The following is an 18,832-nucleotide window of genomic DNA, read 5'->3' as shown; positions in this document are numbered from 1 at the left end:
CAACCAGGCCTTATTTGATCATTCCTTTGTCTTCTTAGTTCATTCATTTATTCATTCAGTAAACAAGCATCTACTGAACTCTAACTGTAGCAGGCACTGAGCTAGATGACGGGAAATCAGATATGAGCAGCACATTACCCCAACCCTCAAGAGTTCGGCCTCAGGCAGAGGCACTTAGAGCCATGCAGCATGGAGCTCCCCAGGTTCAGGGCAGTTTAGGAACCCAAGAGTTTAGTTTCCAGGGATAAGTTTCCTGCAGACAGGAAGCTTCCCATCCACTATCCATTCCATGTTATACATGTTCCCTCCCCCTCCAGCCTTTTCCAGGTGGGCTCTCCCTCTTCTACCTTCCACCTTCACCAAATGCAAGTGCATTCTCTAACTCACAGTCTTGGGGCTTCTAATGAAGATTTTTGTCTTGCCAAAGGCCAGCTCCCCTGAGGATATGCTCAGCTCCCCCAGGACCTTCTCGACACCTTCCCTATGGAAGCAAATGATGGAGAGCTGCAGAGGGGTACCTCAGGAGAGTCTTCTTACACCTTTCCCCTAATCCTTTCAGCCTCCAAGAAGTGATCATCCAATTCATTCCCTCAAGTATCCATTCACCCAGCTTCAACAGATGTGCACGACACCTCCAGGTCTCTTCCCCCAGGTCTCTTCCTGCACTGCCCTTTCCTGATGCCCATCTCCCCATAGGGGCTTACCGGTCTCCCCCATTCCACCGAGGCCAGGTGCTCCGGCTCAGCAATCGGTATCTTTCCAGGAAGGGCCCATAACCCTGGCGGTAGGCATAGCCTGCTCGTCGCACCCGCACATTCTCCAACAGTCCCAGGTACTGAGCCTGAGTTGCTACCAGGTCTGAAGAGAACTGACCTTGCTGCTGATGCTCATTGGGCTTTATGCACCTGGGTGGGAGGTGGGGTAAGGTACAGGCTTCAGGAGCCGACACCACTTCCAGTGTAGCCCATCCTACACCCCTGTGCTTCACACAGTCCACTTCATTGAAATTTTTCAAAGAAAGTAGACACACTGGCCTCCCCAGTTTCACTCACTTCTAAGTATTCCCTACTGAGTCTGATGCTCTCCTCCTATGGGACTCTCAGCTCCTTATCTGGCTCTGTTTTCTGTGAGGAAAGGACATCTAATATCTTTATTTCAGAGGCACCTCCACACAAACATGTTCTACAGCACATGGACCCTGTACATGCCATCACATATGTAGCATGTTCCCCTGCATGCCAGCATGTCACCTGATGTAGTTGGGGTTCTTAGAATACAGGTTCTTCATAAGGATGGCCACAGAACTCTTGAACTGGGCCCCAGCAGTCGGGGGTCGTTTGAGAGATGCCTGCTTAGGATTGCCCTCAGGAAACAAGGACCGAAGGAGGGGGTGCTGGGCCTTCCACATGGCCTGTGACAGGTCTCGGAAGAGTAGGTCATTATTCTTGTCAATAAAGCTGGTCACATTGTATGTCACCTGTAAAGGAGCAGTTATTGGTTTGGAGACCCCACAACCTTGTCCTAGCACTTGGCCCTCCCAGTCTCATTGTGAAGTATTCCAGACTCTCACTTTCCCCAGGTTCCTCCCCTATTGCCTTCAGCCTGGGCCTCGGCCCTAATCTCTGCCCTCCAGCCCTGTTATTTCACCTTGCCCGCATAGTGGCAGATGCGGAAGCAGTGGAGGCCCATGGTGTGGTCATACTGATGCTGGGCATTCTGGGTGACTTTGCTCTCATAGTGGCTGTGCTTAGAGAAGAGCTGGTTCAGCTTTGCTAGGAAAGTCGAGTCACTGACCACCCCAGGCCGCAGGCACTCCTCATCCAGCATGGCCAGGATACCTTGCTGATTCTGGGCCGGGGAAACAAAAGAAACCCAACCTAAATCTGGTCCTCCAAGATGTCCACGTTCTCATTGCTGCCCCCATTACCCCTTCTCATTTTCTGCCCTCTTTACTGTGCTTACCAAGTGGGGAATCAGGAAGAGACAGGGGAAGGATGTTCAGGCAGTCTGGAGGGGCAAGTCACACAGATGAGAGAAAGAGAACTCACTTGCTCAATGAGATTGCAAATGATGCCATTATCAAAGTAGTCCACCTTTGTCCACGGTATGCCCTGGTCGGGAGAGACAACAAGTTACAGGGAACCGGTCCAAGACGAGTCTCCAGAGACCTCACCAGGTCCAGCCTTTCACCCACCCAACAAAGGACATCAGAAAGCCCCATAGTTCACAAGGGTCTTTGGTATGATTTCTATTTTGTCTCCATCCCTCCAAGGTTGGTGGAGAATTTGTGGGGTGGGTAGACAGACACACGGAAGGAAATGGAGCAGCTGTGAGAGAGTGAGACAGTGCAGACCTGTAGGCGGTGCAGGGTGGAAAGGAAAGTGTAAAATGTTGAATGAAGATTAGGATAGAGATTTCCAATGTGGGAGTGGGGAAGGATACACGTGTATGTGGAACAGTGGCCACACTACTCTGTGCTCTATAAAACCATAGCACACGAGTGAGAGTTTATCATCAAACAACAGGGCTAACGGGTTACATCTTCGAAGATCTATATCAGTGATTCTCAAACTTCAGTGTGCACCATAATCACCTGAAGGGCTATTAAAATACAGATTGCTGGGTCCCACTCCCTAAGTTTCTGATTCAACGGGTCTGGGATATAGGCCTGGAATCTGTACTTCCAACATGTTTCCAGGTGATTTTGATGCTGCTGGTCTAGGGCTACCCTTTAGGAACCACCTTATCTACATGAAACTTTGAGACTATATAATTTTTTGAAAGCAAGAATGGTACAAAAGCAGAAGACACAAAGATAATCGTTCTCCACTTTGGGGACCTGCTGGGCATCAGGCCCACAGACAGGATAGCTCCTGATCCCACCCAAGGGCCAGATGCCCCAGGCTGAGACATTCTCAGGTATGGCTGGGAAGCATAGGTCTTTCTTTCCTCCCTCTATCACAGATCTGTACAGAAAACAGTAAATTAAGTTGCCCTCCCACTTCATCCCCAAAATACCTTCCCCAACCAGTTAAAGGAATTATGATAGCCTTAAAATACTATATAAAAGCATCCTTACATACTGATATGGAAAGATCTTGTTACGTGATGACAACAAAGTATACAACAGAGTGTATTCACTGTCATTGGTATAGATTTTGTGGAAAAATATATTTATAAATTTGCTTGCATATGTGTAAGAGACTTCTGAAAGGAGGCCCATGTTGGTTGCCTCTGGGTAGGGAGGGGAACTAGGAGTCTAGGGGCAGAAGTAGGAGGAAACCTTTCCTTATAGACTTTCTAAACTTTTTGAATTTTGAAGCATGGGAATGTATTATGTATTTGATCATTTAAACTGTTAAGACACACAAAACAACTAAAAAAAACTGTTTCACACATTGTGACCACATTGCCTGAAATTCTGTTACAACCAATTCCTGAGAGCTCACAAGGGAACATCCCTGGAAGGGTTTTGATGCGTGAGACTCAGCCATTAACACTTTGAAGGGAATGAGCTCAATCAGAGAGCTTTTCTCACACCTAGCCATAGATATTGGAGCCATGGGGCACTTCTGGTGAGGAAGTCTGGGATCATGGTGTTACAAGAAGGGACAGCAATGGTAGCTAGGGCCTGGGGGAGGCCAAGGGCTCTGAGATGTTAGAGAAGGGCACAGAAAGACATGTGGTTAGGCCAAGCCCAGGAGAAATGTCCCTTCTATATTTGGCTCACAGTCTGCCATAGGCCAAGCACAGCTGTCACTTCCCTCTTGTCAGGACTTTCCACACATGCACCCTTTCATCAATGTGCCCCCTGCCTTGCCTGGCCTGGAATGGTAGGCCATGGAAATTGAGGATGGAGAGCAGAGGATTAGGGCTACTTGGTAATGCTGGAATGATCTACTTTATTTTTTTTTTTAGAGATGGGGTTTCACCATGTTGGCCAGGCTGGTCTTGAACTCCTGACCTCAGGTGAATCACCCGCCTCGGCCTCCCAAAGTGCTGGGATTACAGGCGTGAGACACTGTGCCCAGCCAAAAAAAAAAATTTTTTTTTTTTTAATGAATGAGAGGTTCTTATGTTGCCCAGGTTGGCTTTGAACACATAGCCTCATCTCTTCAAGTGCCAGGACAACTGGCCCGAGCCACCACGGCTCCTTGGAATGAACTACTATGCAAGTACAACATTGTGTCCTCTGTGGTCCCATCTAGGGATGACTTATAAGAAATTGTGAACAAGGAGAAAAGAAGCTCTGGTATATGCCCAGAAGTTGTTTAAGAGGGGGAAGCAGAAAAGACTTAGTTTACTTCTCTCTTATATTCCTCCTGCTCTTCTTTCAGGGTCATCTCTATGAACACCTGCTGCAGCTTCTCATTGCAGTAGTTGATCATGAATTGCTCAAAGCTGTTATCCTGAGAGAGGGTGCACAGGTTAGAGAGCTCACTCCAAGGCACTTTCTCCCTCTCAGCCCTACCTCCCCTCCCTCACAACTTCCCCCACCTGCCCTCCGCGAGCCTGTCCACCTCTAAACCTAGGGGAACAGGGTGCTGAGGTGAGGCGCTCTCACCTCTAATATCTCAAAACCGTAGATATCAAGGACTCCCATTACCTTCTTCTTTTCCCCGATGCCCACCTGAAGAGGAGGGAAAGATAAATCTGAGAATAGGCCCCCTCTGCACACCAGGAAAGGTCCTTCTGGAGCAGATGGGGTTGGAGTATGGGGCAAACAGAATTAGCAAGAGCTTTGCCAAACTGGAAAGGAACTGTTGTGATTTTACTCTCCCTCCTCCACGCACTAGAGGACAAACAAAGAGGGAGGAAAGGAGGAAAAGGAAGATACAGATATATTCCAGGAGGGTGCTCCCATGGTACCAGGTAGAAAGACATTAAAACCTCTCAGGACAATAACCATCTCTTATATTTGTAGAGCATTCTACAATAGAGTCCATGTGTTTATTAAAGAGTCCATGTGCTTATCATAACCTTATAAGGTATTAGTATTCCCATTTTACAGATGAAAAAGTCAAATTTTAGAAGATAGGTACTTACCCAAGCCTGGACTTAAATCCCTTCTTATCCTACTACCTTTCAGTAATAGCTTCTAAATAGACAGCACTTCCATGAGGATAATGTGTTAATAATAGCTTTACTGAATATAATTCACATACCATGTACAATTCAGTGGCTTTTTAGTATATTTGAAAGGTTCTACAACCATCACTACTACCTAATTTCAGAGCATTTTCATCACCCCCTAAAGGAAATCCTATACCCATTATTAGTCACTCCCTATACTCCTCTCCCGCCAGCCCTTGGAAGTTATTGACCTACTTCCCATCTCTATGGATTTGCCTATTCTGGACATTTCATATAAATGGAATAAAAAAAATGTGGCCTTTTGTGACTAGCTTCTTTCACTCAGCATAATGTTTTCAAGGCTCATCAATCTTGAAACATGTATCAGTACTTCATTCTTCATTATTTTTGTGGCCAAATAACATTCTTTTGTACAGATATACCACATTTTGTTTATCTCTTCATCAGCGGATGGTTATATGGGCTGTTTCTACTTTTTGGCTGTTACAAATAAGGCTTCTATGAACATTTGTGTACAAATTTTAGTGAGGACATCTAATTTCCATTCTCTTGGATATATACCTAGGAGAGGGAATTGTGGAATCATATGGTAACTATTTACATAATTTATCTGATCCTCATTAAACCCTGTGAAGCAGGTAGGCATGCACTAGTGTTTTTTAAATAGTTTTTATTTACTTTTTTTCATAAAATATAGAGTTGGGGGTCTCACTATATTGCCCAAGATGATCTTGAACTACTGAGCTCAAGCAATCCTTCCACCCAAGCCTCCCAAAGACTTGTTACAGGCATGGGCCACCACACCCAGCACATTAGTGTTTCTTAGTGGGCAGTTCCAAATCAGGAGACTGAGCTCCAGAATCTTTGTGAAATTGAAAGTCCACATGACTGGTTAGTAGATGATGGATCCAGATTGTCTAACTCAAAAGTCAGTGATGTTTCTGTAACAACACACCGTTGGAAGGAACTGTACCCTCCCTGTCATATTTCCTACTCTGCTCATCTCGGAAACCAAGGTTTGGGCAAGGAGGTGAGGCAGACAGGAGAGCATTGAGAAAGGAGAGTGGCCACTTGCCTGGATGCTGTCATTGATTCGATTCACTATCCAGTTGAAGAGGCGGCTGTAGATGTTCTTAGCCAGGGCGTCCCGAGCATACTGAGCCTGTGGGTGAGGCCCAGCTGGTTAGGGTGCCATCACAGAACAGAGTCAAAACAGACCCCTCCCCTACACTGAGCCCCTTACCTGCATGACATTCAGTGCAGTGACCACCTTTTCCTTGGCTGTTTCCATGGTCCTTGAGCATAAAGCTCTCTCTAGTTCCTCTGAACTCAAGCCCACCATCTCCCCAATCTCCTGAACACCTGAGGTAATGAGAAAGTACAGCATGTCCTTAGAGGCAGCTTTCTCTCAGGGGAGGGACCACAATTCTGATAAGTGAAACTGCCTGAGAAACTGGTGTCCTGGGGTCTCACTGGAGAATTCATTGCAGCCAACCCAAAACATGGCCCTTGGAGGAATCTCAGGGAGCTAGGGGGCAGGAAAAAGGGGATCTGGGCACTTCGCATGCATTATCTACTTTAACATGAGAATCTCCTGAATTAGGTGTTATTACCCCCATTCTGCAAAAAAATCAACACAGACTCAGAGAATTTCCAGACCTAGGTCGATCAAATTTCAAAACCTCATTCCCATATATTTCATTGGGAGTTCTCAATGAGTCTGTTTAGCAGAGAACTCAGGAGTGGGCTGAGTGGGGCTGCATCAGGGTGAAGTCAGTTATGCTAGAGATGGCAGAAGGACACGACTCAAAGTAGGAGATTCAAGGCCTGGGTCGGGGCTCCAGCAGGGTAGGGTGCAGACCTCTCCCATCACAGATGCCACTTGCTGGTATCCCATTGGCCTGGAACTCATCAGCCACCATCACGTTCCCCAGCTTTAGCACCAGGGCTGTCACCTCTAGCACTTGTCGAATCTCCTCCTCCGAGAACCCAATCACTGCCATTGCACTCTTAGGCAGAAAACAGAAATCAAAACCTGAACTGCTGGTGCCAGTCCAGTGAGAATCGAGGATGACCTAAGGGCCCAAGCCTGTTCCACCCTGCGTACCCACCTGTACAGCACTGAAGCTGGAGGCGTCGTCCATACCATCCACTCTGGGTACCTCCTGATTCAGATAGGCATAGCCAGTTGTATCCCGCTCAAGCTTCAGGGCCTCTGGGAGGGCCAGTGTTGGGGAAGAGGGTTAGTACCCAGGTTCTCTGGAGCCCTCCAGCCTTGACACCTCACAGCCCTTGCCCTGATGGATTCATTCATTTATTCAAAGGGGCCATTTTTGTTTTGGGTTCTTCTCCTGCCTCCTTTGTTTTGGGATCATTAATTCCTATAATAATAGACTAATTTTTTGTTGTTGTTGAGACAGGGTCTCACTCTATTACCCAGGCTGGAGTACAGCGGTGCAATCTTGGCTCACTACAAGCTCCACCTCCCAGGTTCAAGTGATTCTGATGCCTCAGCCTCCTGAGTAGCTGGGACTACAGGTGCATGCCACCATGCCTGGCTAATTTTGGTATTTTTAGTAGAGACAGGGTTTTGCCATGTTGGCCAGGCTGGTCTCAACTCCTGGACTCAAGCAATCTGCCCACCTCAGCCTCCCAAAGTGCTGTGATTACTGTGAGCCACTGCACTCTGCTTAATAGACTAAATTTTAAGTACACTTTTAAGTAGCATTTAGGGTTTTGACACTCATACTGATTATATTTTCCCCCAACTTTTATGAAACAAAAGCCTATTTAACTCTTCTCCCCACCCTCGGGGTTCTAAACAATAACAAATAAGCAACCCCTCCATTCTATGCAAGTGCCTCGGGAGGGTGATGGTAGGGGGAGAAAGGTAAGCCTATATCTCCTGCCTGCCCCCAGCCTCAACTCTTGGCCTGGGTTGCTCATTCATTGTTTGAACATTGAATACCAATAAAGGCAGGTAGGATGTTCCCTGACCCTGAAACCTCTTCTAAAAAGTTTTTTCTGATGCTGAGGGCCTGAGCCAAGTGGCTCTCTTTCGTTCCCCACTGGTGAATCGCTATCCCAGCCCATATATATGGATTAGGTTATGTTTTTTTCTGTCTCTCCCATAAATGAGCAACTTGTGTGTTGGGACTGTGTTTCTCATCTCCATATTCTATGTGCCTGTCTGGCAGGCAAGAACTTTTCTCTTTTTAATAAACGAATCAAGTGAATGATCAAAGCTGTTTCCCTAGAATGGGAAGGATTGGGTTAATCATGGAGTTTGAGGGATGTCAATTATCTGGTATGCAAATGATCTGAGAATCAGGGAGTATCTCAAACTATATTCTAATGGCAGTTCCCCCCCCCCCCAACACACAAATTTTGAAACAAGAGCCTGCTAAGGAGGGGCATCTGAAGGGAGAATGAGTCAGAAAGTCTGGGGATGATGACACCTGGGAGACTTCAGCCAGAGTTGATTTAAACCAATAGTGACAGAACCAATCAGAACAAGACGCTAATGCCTGTGATGCAGACAAGTTGAACACTACCAAAACTATTAAGCTAGAAATGAGCATGAGATCTACAGCGGTTCCTGGAGACCATAGAGATCTCCAAGAGTGGAAAAGGAGATAGCACAGGTCCAGCATAGAATCACCAGAAACCAAAGAGACATTCTTGGGGGCCAGACACCCATGGTGCTCACAGCCAGAGGGGAGATTGGGAGGCAAACTCTAGTAGAACTTAAAGTCCACCAGACCCTCCAGTGATGTCCACCCAGAGCCTCTTCAGGCCAGTCCAGCATCCAGGCTGCGATGGACTCTTCCCTAGGCCAAGGCAAGGGGCTCTAGGTCTTCTGCTCTTACAGTCACTTGCACAGGCCTGATGGACCCGATCACACGATATTACAATGGATCTGCTCACATAGGTAAAAGACTACAAGTTCTTCAAGGACAGGGTCATGTCTTACTCAACTCTGTTTCCCTAGAGGCTTGCATGATATCTGATCATAGTAGGTGCTCAAGAGACGTTGAATGGATGAAAAGAAAATCAGGAACAGGGTCCTGGGTGAGGCAGATGTAGACCGAGGACAGCTTCAGCTGGAGCTCACTGGAAGTTCCTGAACACTTAAAACATTCTGCCTGATTCCCTGCTTTAATTAAATCCCCTTAAGTTGAAGATAGAAAGGAAAGTAGATGGAGACAAGTGTTTCATATTTGAAGCCAGCTCAGGGAAAGCGGAACCCAGGCAGGAAACAGGAATAAGAACAGTGAAAAGGCAAGAAGCCATATCCCTGGCAATAAAACCCAGAAAAGTAAGAGAACAGGCGGGTAAAGGAATTTGTTCCCAACGAGTGGGTGAGGCTCAGAGTGGGACATGCAGCAAGGAAAATCTGGGAGGCTCAAGGGAAGAGGGCTTCAGCGGTTCAGAGGGAACAGCGGTTCTGGAACTGAATGAAGGTTGGGGACTTTGCCATGTGTCACTCATGAGGACACTTTCCCCATGCAAGCACATACTCAGCAGCTGTGCATCTGCTCCAGCCAGCAGCTGATAGAAGATGTGGAAGTTCCTTTCTCCTTTGAGCTGCTTCACCACTCGGGATTTCTCAAGCAGATCTGGCAGATAATTAGAAAACATCCTGAGGGCCTGGGAGATACCGAGGCTTCCCTCCAATTCTGCACCCATCGCCAGCATTACTAGTGGTTGGGAAGTCTCCTTGACATCTAACATTCTGCCTTTCTACAGGGACAGATTAGCAGAAAGGGCTACCCGAGGCAGGTGGAAGATAGGTAAGTGGAATGGGAAGACACGTACAGTTTGTGATGACACCACCAAGGGGGGATCCCTTGAAGTCAAATTCAATATCCATGTATTTTCCCTTCAGAGAGAGACCAGAGAGAGAGACTTAGCTTCTTCCTCTTCTCACCACCCTGCCCAGGAGGGGTCTGTGCTACATTCCTCCCTCTCAAGCCCCTATATCCTCTCCTCCCAGGTGGGGAGACATTTACTCACAAATCGGGAGGAATTGTTGTTGCGAATGGTCTTGGCATTGCCAAAAGCTGCAGAGGTGAGGAGGGGAGAAGTGAAACTCTAGAGAAGGGAAAGGAGGAAGGGCTTCCAGTCCCCGTGCCAATAGATTTTTGGGGGCTGAACAAGAGCAGTGATTTTGCAGCACTGGAAAAGAGGGTCTAGGGCTGAGTGTTTCTGAGGGCTAGGTGGAGGGTGGAGAGGCCAGAGACCAGAATTCTCACCCTCCAGCACTGGGTTAGACTGCAGCAGCTGCTCCTTCACAGAGTTCACCTGCTCTCCTTTCCCACAGACAGCAGCCACGTAAGACATCACCAGCTTGCTGGCCTCTGCAGGAGAAACATTTGTGGGTCCCCACCCAGGACCAACCCATACCCTCGCCTCCTTAACTTCCCTCACTCCAGTGCCTCACCACCCCTTGGAGTTAGAAAAAGTGGGAAGGAAGTTCTGCAGAGTGGAGGGTCAGGTCTAGGACTGACTTGGAAAGAGACAAAGAAGCAGTTCCAGAGGTGACTCCATGTGATCCCCCAGCCAGGGGCCTCACCAGTCTTCCCCGATCCACTCTCGCCTGTGATGAGGATACACTGGTCTCGGTCCCTGTCCCTCAGTGACTGGTACGCCATATTTGCCAATGCGTAGCTTGTGGGGAGGAAGTGGGCAATGACTGTTGTGGAGCCAGTTCAAGACACCATCTTTCACTCACTATCCAGCACGCAGGTTCACCCACTCTCTCTACTTAGAGCAGACTGTGCAAGATGTGACAGGGCTTAGAAGGGACCTCCAGAAGGTCAGGGAAGGAAGGGTAAGCTGGAGAATCCCCTTCAGGGAAAGGGACAGAGGAAATTAGGATGCCTCGGTGTCAAAAACCTGGGGCCTTATCGGCCTTCCCTTGGTCTACTCACATATGGGGCTTCAGCTCATAGAAAGTACAGTCTTGATATTTGGCAATGTACTCTGGCCCATAGATGGGAAGCTGTTGATAGGGATTCACTGAGATCACCACATTCCCAATGTAGGTCTGGAGCCAGGAAGAAGGTGAAGGGAATCAGCTAGGGGGTAAGGCAGGAGCCTGTGACCTCTCCAGCCACAAATCCACAGCCATGGACACCTATATGACACTCACATAAATCTCCTTGTTTTCATAGCGAAGCTGAAGATTCTTGAGCAGTGACTCCTTCACCAGGGGTTCCAGGAGGACAAGATCCTCCACTCCCACAGAACCTTCCAGGAGAGGCATGTCCAGAGGGGCCACTGATCCTGGGGATAAGGAGCACAGTTTGCTAATGTCAGCTCAGCCTTAGGGGCCAGTAACTGAGGGGAGGATGGCAGAAGGACCAGAAGAGCCTTCCTTTCTTCCTGCCCTGGCCCTAAAGAAAGCCCCCAATCTAGGAGAGGCCTCTGGACCAGCCCAAGCTAGCTAAGGGAGGCTGAAATTCTCAGCAGGACGTGGGGGGATCCCCTGCTACCTGGGTTAGTTAGTTGGGGTGGGGCAGAGGCGGGACAGGAACACCTGCCTCTGATCACCAGGGGAAGGCAAGCACCCAGTGGGCTACAACTGGGGAAGCAGAGTTATGACTGAAGGAGAGAGGGCTGAGGAGGAAAGCATAAGTGAAGACTTGTGCTGCCACCAGGTACAGAAAGCCCTCTCTCTCCTGCACTGGGCCCTGGCCAGGGTCCAGACTCCCTATCTGCCCCAGTGCTTCTTCTCAATGCCTTACCTCTCACAGCCCCTATTAAAGACACCCAACCTACCCATACCCATTTCAGAACTTCTTCCAAAGATCACTCCTCCCCTATAATTGCTACAGTGAGTTTCATTTTTAAAATGGGAACTGGACAAGGCAGAATTATAGAGGACAGAGGCAGGAGTTCCTCCATAAGAGAATGGAATTTCACAAAGAAAATGAAAGTGAGGTTTGCTTCCGCAACAAACAAGCAGTTGTCAAGACCTCTGGATGTGCTACAGATCTGTCTCTATTTTTCCATCTCCAGCTTTTACACCCACTCCTGTAACCTTCTGGCATGGACATTGTCCCAGAGGGACACACCCAGCTTCTTGGTGGGGGTGGGCAAGAAGGAACAGAGTTGGAGCTGCAGGGAGGGTGGAGGGCTTGGCCCCCATGCAGCAGGCACATGGCAGGTGTTCCCTAAGGAGGAAACCCAGCCCTTCTCAGTCTTTGCTGTGAGACTGAGTAGGCAGAGTGGCTGGGTACAGAACAGAATTATTAGTACAATGGTCAATGCCACTCCCAAACAGGAATGAAAGAGACACATCCTCCTATGCTACTGCATCTCTAAACCCAGGTGGGGGCGGGGAGAAAGCAGGAATGGAAGTGGGGTAAGAAGGGGCACAGGCTTCCTTCTCCCTTCATTTGGCTTTCCCCAAGCTCTAGGAAAAGAGGGCACTTGTCACACCTGAGGAAGCAATAAGAATACCAATAATAGCAGTCTCTAGGAATCATGCAACATTTACCATGAGCTGGGTGGGGCTCTAAGCACTGTACATATACCAATTCATTTAGTGCTTACAATATCCCCGTGAAGTACATACTATTCTGGTATTTTCTGGATTTTACAAAAAGCTAAGTCTTTTAACTAATTTGGCAGGGAAGGGTGAGAAGCAGAAGGTCGATTGGGAACCAGCAGCTTCTTTAGATTTGGATTTGAAGGGAGAGGGAATGTGACTGGTTGAGGGTGGGGAAGGGAAAAAGGCAACAGGCCCCAGATGGAGCACCCCAAGGTGTTAAAGAGACGCAGTGACAGGTTAAGGCAGGACTCACCCAACACAGGAACAAGGGTGTAACTTCACTGTCCTTTGGAGAATGGTGGATGAAATCTCAATTTGAAAGAAATGGGGGATAGGAGTTCCGGCCCCAAGGATGGAGAGGTGGCTTAATGGGAGCTGTCCATGGTTCGGGGAAGCCAGGAAAGAGGCTGCCCTCCTCTTGCCAGTGTCCACTCTTCTGATTTTCCCTTTTGCTGCCTCTTCCAACCCAGGCTCTCTGTGCCAGTCAAACCAGGAGAGGCCAGAGATGGCTGCTCAGCACAAAGTCCAGGCTGTTCCTCCTGAGGGTGTGGCTCACTTAACCCTTCACAGGCCTGAAGCCCCAGAGGGAGACACCCAAGCTCACTCTAGGTAGGAAGGGGTATCTGCCTGGCTTTTAGCTGAGAGGCTTAACTTCCAAAGGAAGATTCTTGCTCCACTGTCTCCCAAATTTGGAAATAAAAGCTGGAATAGGGAACTTAGAGCCAAGGAAAAGATTTCCCAAAGAGAAGTCAGGAATTTTGTCAGACAGATAGGGCCAAGTACAGTTGCTCATGCCTATACTCCCAGCACTTTCGGAGGCCAAGGCGGGAGGATCGCTTGAGCCCAGGAGTTTGAGACCAGCCTGGGCAACATGGTGAGAAACTGCCTCTACAAAGAGTGTCTTCCTAGCAAAAAAAAAAGTATCTCCCTCAAACCTACTTTCCCTATTTTATTGGAAGTCAGGGGGTGTTAATGAGATTACTTGGAGAGCTAAGCAGACAAAATCCCCAAATTCGTCTCCACTTCCCTTCCCCCATGTATCAGGCCCCACCATAGAGACTAAGTGATTAATAATAATACCTCACATGTGTATAGATGTCCCAGTTTCATTGAATTCCCCCCGTATTGCCTCACTGAATAGAACCACCCTGAAGAAGGCAATACAGATACTCCATTAAAATGGAAAACTCGAGGCAAACACCAGACTCAGAGAGATTACACAATGTGCCCACAGTTCCATGCTAGTACATGCAGATTCAGAAACAGAATGCATCTCCCTAACCTCAAGTTTGCCCTAGGTTGCAACCCAAGTTCTGATATTTCTAATTTTAATTATTCTTCAGCACTAGGCTACTGAGTAAGACCCTGAGATACTGTAATAGCTCCCTCTGATAGATAAGAAGTTCCCCTTCATGCAGCCAGGAAAATTCCTAAAAACAGCAGTCCCCCTCTGCCTACCATCCTCTCTCCCAGGCATACACAAAGAACAAATTAGGTAATTATAGACACGTAATTGAAGACAGAGACTTGATTCTCCAATTCCCAGCTATGGCTGCTTGGTGCAAGGTCCAAACTCTATTGCTTTCACCAAAGCACTCTGCGTAAGCCCAGCCCATCAGCAGTTCTATTATCAACATACCTTTACATAATTTATTAATCTACTACATATATTTGAAGGTGGAGGGGGGCAAGGAAAAGAGAGAAAGCTGAGTGGAGGTAACATCAAAACATAATGCCATGTGTAGGCAGAGGAGTAACCATGTCCTAGAGGCAGAAGTGGTTACATATCCCCTATCTACTAATGGACGAAACAGACCTAGAGTGAGAAAACCACTTTCCCAGGGTCACACCACTGCAAACCTGGCAGAGCTTGCACCAAAACCCAAGTCTCATGTTCTCTAGGCCAGGAATCTGCAGCCATGTGGGGTTTATCTGCATGTCCACCCATTCACTCAACTGAATGCCTACTATGTACTTGCTCATGAGAAAAGTGACTAAAACAAGATGGTAATCTCAGGCGTAAGAACAATGACATGAACATCACAGCTAGGGCAACCAACTGTACTGGTCTGCCTGTGGGACACAAAAGGGGTTCTCTGGACATGGAAATTTGAGTGTTAAAACTAGGAAAGTCCCAGGCAAACTGGAACCAGTGGGTCAGCCTAAATTAACAAAACATGAAATACACATCCAAGTCAGCTGGGATTTTCTAATCTCCTGCTTTCTAGGCAAAACTGAAGCTACCAGAATTTATTAGTCTTCCTCTACTCTGACTCCTAAATCACCTTCCTTTCTCCCCCAGTAACATTTCAGACCATGGAAGGGGCAAGAGGTAACTTTTTGGGGTTACAGAAATTGTCTATATCCTGATTGCGGTAGTGGTTATACAACTTTCTCCATTTGTCAAAACTTAGCAAATTTGTACACTTAAAACTGGTGAATTCTATTGTATATAAATTGTACTTCAATGAAGCTGGCAAAAAAAAAAAAACTAAGCCAGATGCAACGGCCCTTGCCTGTAATCCTAACACTTTGGGAGGCCAATCACTTGAGGGCAGGAGTTCAAAACCAGCCTGGCTAACATGGTGAAACCCCATCTCTACAAAAAAAAAAAAAAAAAAAAATTAGCCAGGCATGGTGGCAGGCACCTGTAATCCCAGCTACTGAGGAGGGGGAGGCAGAGGTTGCAGTGAGCCAAGATCACACCATTGCACTCCAGCCTGAGCAACAAGAGCCAAAACTCTCAAACAAAAAAAAAGAAAAAAATTCTAAATCATTTGATTTCTGACAAATTGGGAGGGCAGCAATCTGATTAAACCAATTCGCTCATTAATCCTCCCACAGATATCAACTTTTTTTATTTTTATTTTTTGAGATGGTGTTTTGCTCTTGTTATCCAGGCTGGAGTGCAATGGCACAATCTCGGCTCACCACAACCTCCGCCTCCTGGGTTCAGGCAATTTTCCTGCCTCAGCCTCCTGAGTAGCTGGGATTACAGGCACACACCACTATGCCCAGCTAATTTTTTGTATTTTTAGTAGAGACGGTGAGGGAATCTGTGGGGATCGCTCCCATGTGAGGCCCCTGGGAAATGGGCCTCGCCATACGGTGAGCTTGAGCCCAGACACGGATCCCTGGTTGGAGGAGTAGAGCTGAGGGAAAGCAGGAACCGAGAGAGGGACTATGTTATTCTAAATAATTAACAGACATTACTTTATGGATATGAGGACTTGGGAGGCAATGTGTCCACTTTCGGCTTCTTATGGTTTATTGCTTGATTGTGTTCATTTTGGACCCTTGTTACCTTCATTGTAAAATATTAACTTAAGTATTTACACTTGGTAACTTACTTACCGTAACTTACTGGGTGTAACTGTAACTTACTTCCCATAGCTTACCTGGCATGACTGTAACTTACTTACATTGATCTATTGGGCGTAACCTAATTACTGAAAGTATCCTACTTACTGAAAGTAACCTACTTACTGGGCGTAACCTACTTAATAGGATTAACTTACTTAGTAACTTGGCGTAACTTGCTTACTGTAACTTAAGTACGTTGATCTGGTGTAAACAACTTTGGCTTCAGAAAAGTATATAATGAAATGTATTGCAAAAATAAAATCGCTGCTTGGACATAGCCTAAGCCAGCCCTCCAGACTCCGCTTTTCTATTTCCTTTCACTTCCGCGCACTCCCTCCCTCAGGTAGAACCAGACATCTACGTTGGCGGTCTCGGGGACTCCTGCAGGTCGGTAGTCCCCCGGCAGATGTGCCGACCCCGACAAGACGGGGTTTCACCATGGTGACCAGGATGGTCTCGATCTCTTGTCCTCGTGATCCACCCGCCTCGGCCTCCCAAAGTGCTGGGATTACAGGCTTGAGCCACCGCGCCTGGCAATATCAACTTTTTAAAAAGATGTTACCCAATAAAAATGCAGGTATTTTCAGATATGGTGAGGAAGATATATGGTGGTAGAGGATTTTCTTGGCTCTCATAAATTATCCGGTGTTAATAACATTCATCTTACTTACACTGGACTAAGATGTGCCAGGCAACAAGCTAAGTGCTTTAACATCACTGCTATTCAAAATGAGGTCCACAGACCAGCACCATCTGATCACGTGGAAGCTTACTAGAAATCCAGAATCTTCAGGAGGCTGAAGTGGTAGGAATGCTTGAGTCCAAAAGTTCCAGGCTGCACTGAGCTATGAACGTGCTACTGCACTCCAGCCTGAGAACAGAGCAAATCCTTTCTCTTAAGAAAGAAAGAAAGAAAAAAAAAAAAAAGAAGAAGAAGAAATGTAGATTCTTGGGCACCATGGATAACTTACTGAATCAGAATCTGCATTTTAACAAAATCTCCAGGTGATTCCTATGCACTTTAAAGTTGGAGAACTGCTTTACACAACTTATCTTTATTTATCCTCACTAAAACCCTATGATGTATATCTAGCAATTATGCTTTTTTATTAGTTCTACCATTAATGATCACTTATGTCTCTTATTTACCTAGTGGTAGTTATGGGAGAGGAGAAAAGATGTCACTAGTGTGCATTAATCAACATAAATTTATATATGTTCTACATCCTGTTTTCCTCCTTGCCAACTTTCTGTTTTAAAAAAAAACAGATGTTGCCGGGTGCAGCACTTTGGAAGGCCAAGGCGGGTGGATCATGAGGTTAGGAGATCAACAGCATCCTGGCCAACATGGTAAAACCCCATCTCTACTAAAATACAAAAAATTAGCTGGGCATGGTGGTGTGTGCCTGTAATCCCAGCTACTCAGGAGACTGAGGCAGGGGAATCATCTGAGCCTGGGAAGCGAAGATTGCAGTGAGCCAAGATTGCGCTATTGCGCCACTGCACTCCAGCCTGGCAACAGAGCGAGACTGTCTCAAAAAAAAAAAAAAAAATAGACAATGGATTTCCATGTAGTCTAAATAACTGAGAATGAACTTTTGGGGGCTGAGGCAGGCAGATCACCTGAGGTCAGGAGTTCAAGACCAACATGGCCAACGTGGCAAAATCCTGTCTAAACTATAAAATACAAAAATTTAGCCAGGCATGGTGGTGGGTTCCTGTAATTCCAGCTACTTGGAGGCTGAGGCAGGGAAAACTGCTTGAACCCAGCAGGTGGAAATTGCAGTGAGCCAAGATCATGCCAGTGCACTCCAGCCTGGGTGACAAAGTGAAACTCCATCTCAAAAAACAAACAATAATGGCCAGGCACGGTGGCTCACACCTATAATCCCAGCACTTTGGGAGGCTGAGGAAGGTGGATCACGAGGTCAAGAGATCGAGACCATCCTGGTCAACAAGGTGAAACCCGTCTCTACTAAAAATACAAAAATTAGCTGGGCATGGTGGTGCGTGCCTGTAGTCCCAGCTACTTGGGAGGCTGAGGCAGGAGAATTGCTTGAACTCAGGAGGCGGAGGTTGCGGTGAGCCGAGATCGTGCCATTGCACTCCAGCCTGGGTAACAACAGCGAAATTCCATCTCAAAAAAAAAAAAAAACCCAAACAATAATAATAATAAATAGGCAGGGTGAAGTGGTTCACACTTGTAATCCCAACACTTTGGGAGGCCAAGATGGGTGGATCATTTGAAGTCAGGAGTTCAAGACCAGCCTGGCCAACATGGTGAAGCCCTGTCTCTACTAAGAATATAAAAATTAGCCAGGCGTGGTGGCAGGCGCCTGTAATTCCAGCTATTCGAGAGGCTGAGGCAGGAGAATCACTTGAACCCGGGAGGCAGAGGTTTCATTGAACCGAGATCACACAACTGCACTCCATCCTGGGTGACAAGAAGACTCCGTTTCAAAAAATAAAAATAAATAATAATAAATAACTGAGATGAAAGACAGGTACAGAATATAAGAATACTACAAAGGATTCCCAGAGCAAAGACAGCCAATACATAAAAGAAAATGAAAGGTACTAGACTCCGACAGCAGAAGCTAGGCCTAGACATAATTGAAGTTTTTATTCAATGGCTCATAATGCTCAGTACAGCCCTATTCTTCTACCCTATATAGAGCTCTTGGTAGGGATTCCATAGCTGGAGCCATACATCCTCCCCCCATCCCAATGGACAGATACTTTATGCCATTAAAAAAACAAAGAACTAGAGTATAACCAGAGTAGTTCTTTGGGCGAGGAATAACTTATATTTTGCTT

The 18,832-nt window shown here is 46.8% G+C and overlaps 1 protein-coding gene across 4 annotated transcripts in view; it reads right to left on the bottom strand.

Annotated features, from left to right (window-relative positions):
* Positions 1 to 18,832, bottom strand: part of MYO1A (myosin IA) — a 30,960-nt gene that overhangs the window by 7,494 nt on the left and 4,634 nt on the right. The window contains exons 1-19 of one of the 4 annotated variants that reach the window (XM_035256347.3): positions 12,906 to 13,138; positions 11,249 to 11,382; positions 11,028 to 11,143; positions 10,670 to 10,764; positions 10,350 to 10,454; positions 10,111 to 10,157; positions 9,913 to 9,976; positions 9,615 to 9,713; positions 7,206 to 7,309; positions 6,956 to 7,103; positions 6,338 to 6,456; positions 6,170 to 6,256; positions 4,565 to 4,630; positions 4,305 to 4,409; positions 2,049 to 2,111; positions 1,648 to 1,848; positions 1,251 to 1,477; positions 705 to 905; positions 388 to 481 (exon numbers count right to left, since the gene is read on the bottom strand). In XM_035256347.3, the coding sequence (XP_035112238.1) occupies positions 388 to 481; positions 705 to 905; positions 1,251 to 1,477; positions 1,648 to 1,848; positions 2,049 to 2,111; positions 4,305 to 4,409; positions 4,565 to 4,630; positions 6,170 to 6,256; positions 6,338 to 6,456; positions 6,956 to 7,103; positions 7,206 to 7,309; positions 9,615 to 9,713; positions 9,913 to 9,976; positions 10,111 to 10,157; positions 10,350 to 10,454; positions 10,670 to 10,764; positions 11,028 to 11,143; positions 11,249 to 11,362 (2,055 nt within the window). In that variant the 5' untranslated portion in view covers positions 11,363 to 11,382; positions 12,906 to 13,138. Of the gene's footprint in view, positions 1 to 387; positions 482 to 704; positions 906 to 1,250; positions 1,478 to 1,647; positions 1,849 to 2,048; positions 2,112 to 4,304; positions 4,410 to 4,564; positions 4,631 to 6,169; positions 6,257 to 6,337; positions 6,457 to 6,955; positions 7,104 to 7,205; positions 7,310 to 9,614; positions 9,714 to 9,912; positions 9,977 to 10,110; positions 10,158 to 10,349; positions 10,455 to 10,669; positions 10,765 to 11,027; positions 11,144 to 11,248; positions 11,383 to 12,905; positions 13,139 to 18,832 lie in introns of those variants that run through there. The other 3 variants (XM_078336290.1, XM_054238379.2, XM_054238380.2) reach the window with 3 other exon arrangements.

Source organism: Callithrix jacchus, chromosome 9 (assembly GCF_049354715.1).
Source record: "Callithrix jacchus isolate 240 chromosome 9, calJac240_pri, whole genome shotgun sequence".
NCBI lineage: Eukaryota > Metazoa > Chordata > Mammalia > Primates > Cebidae > Callithrix > Callithrix jacchus.
This window is presented reverse-complemented; position numbering and strand designations above follow the sequence as displayed.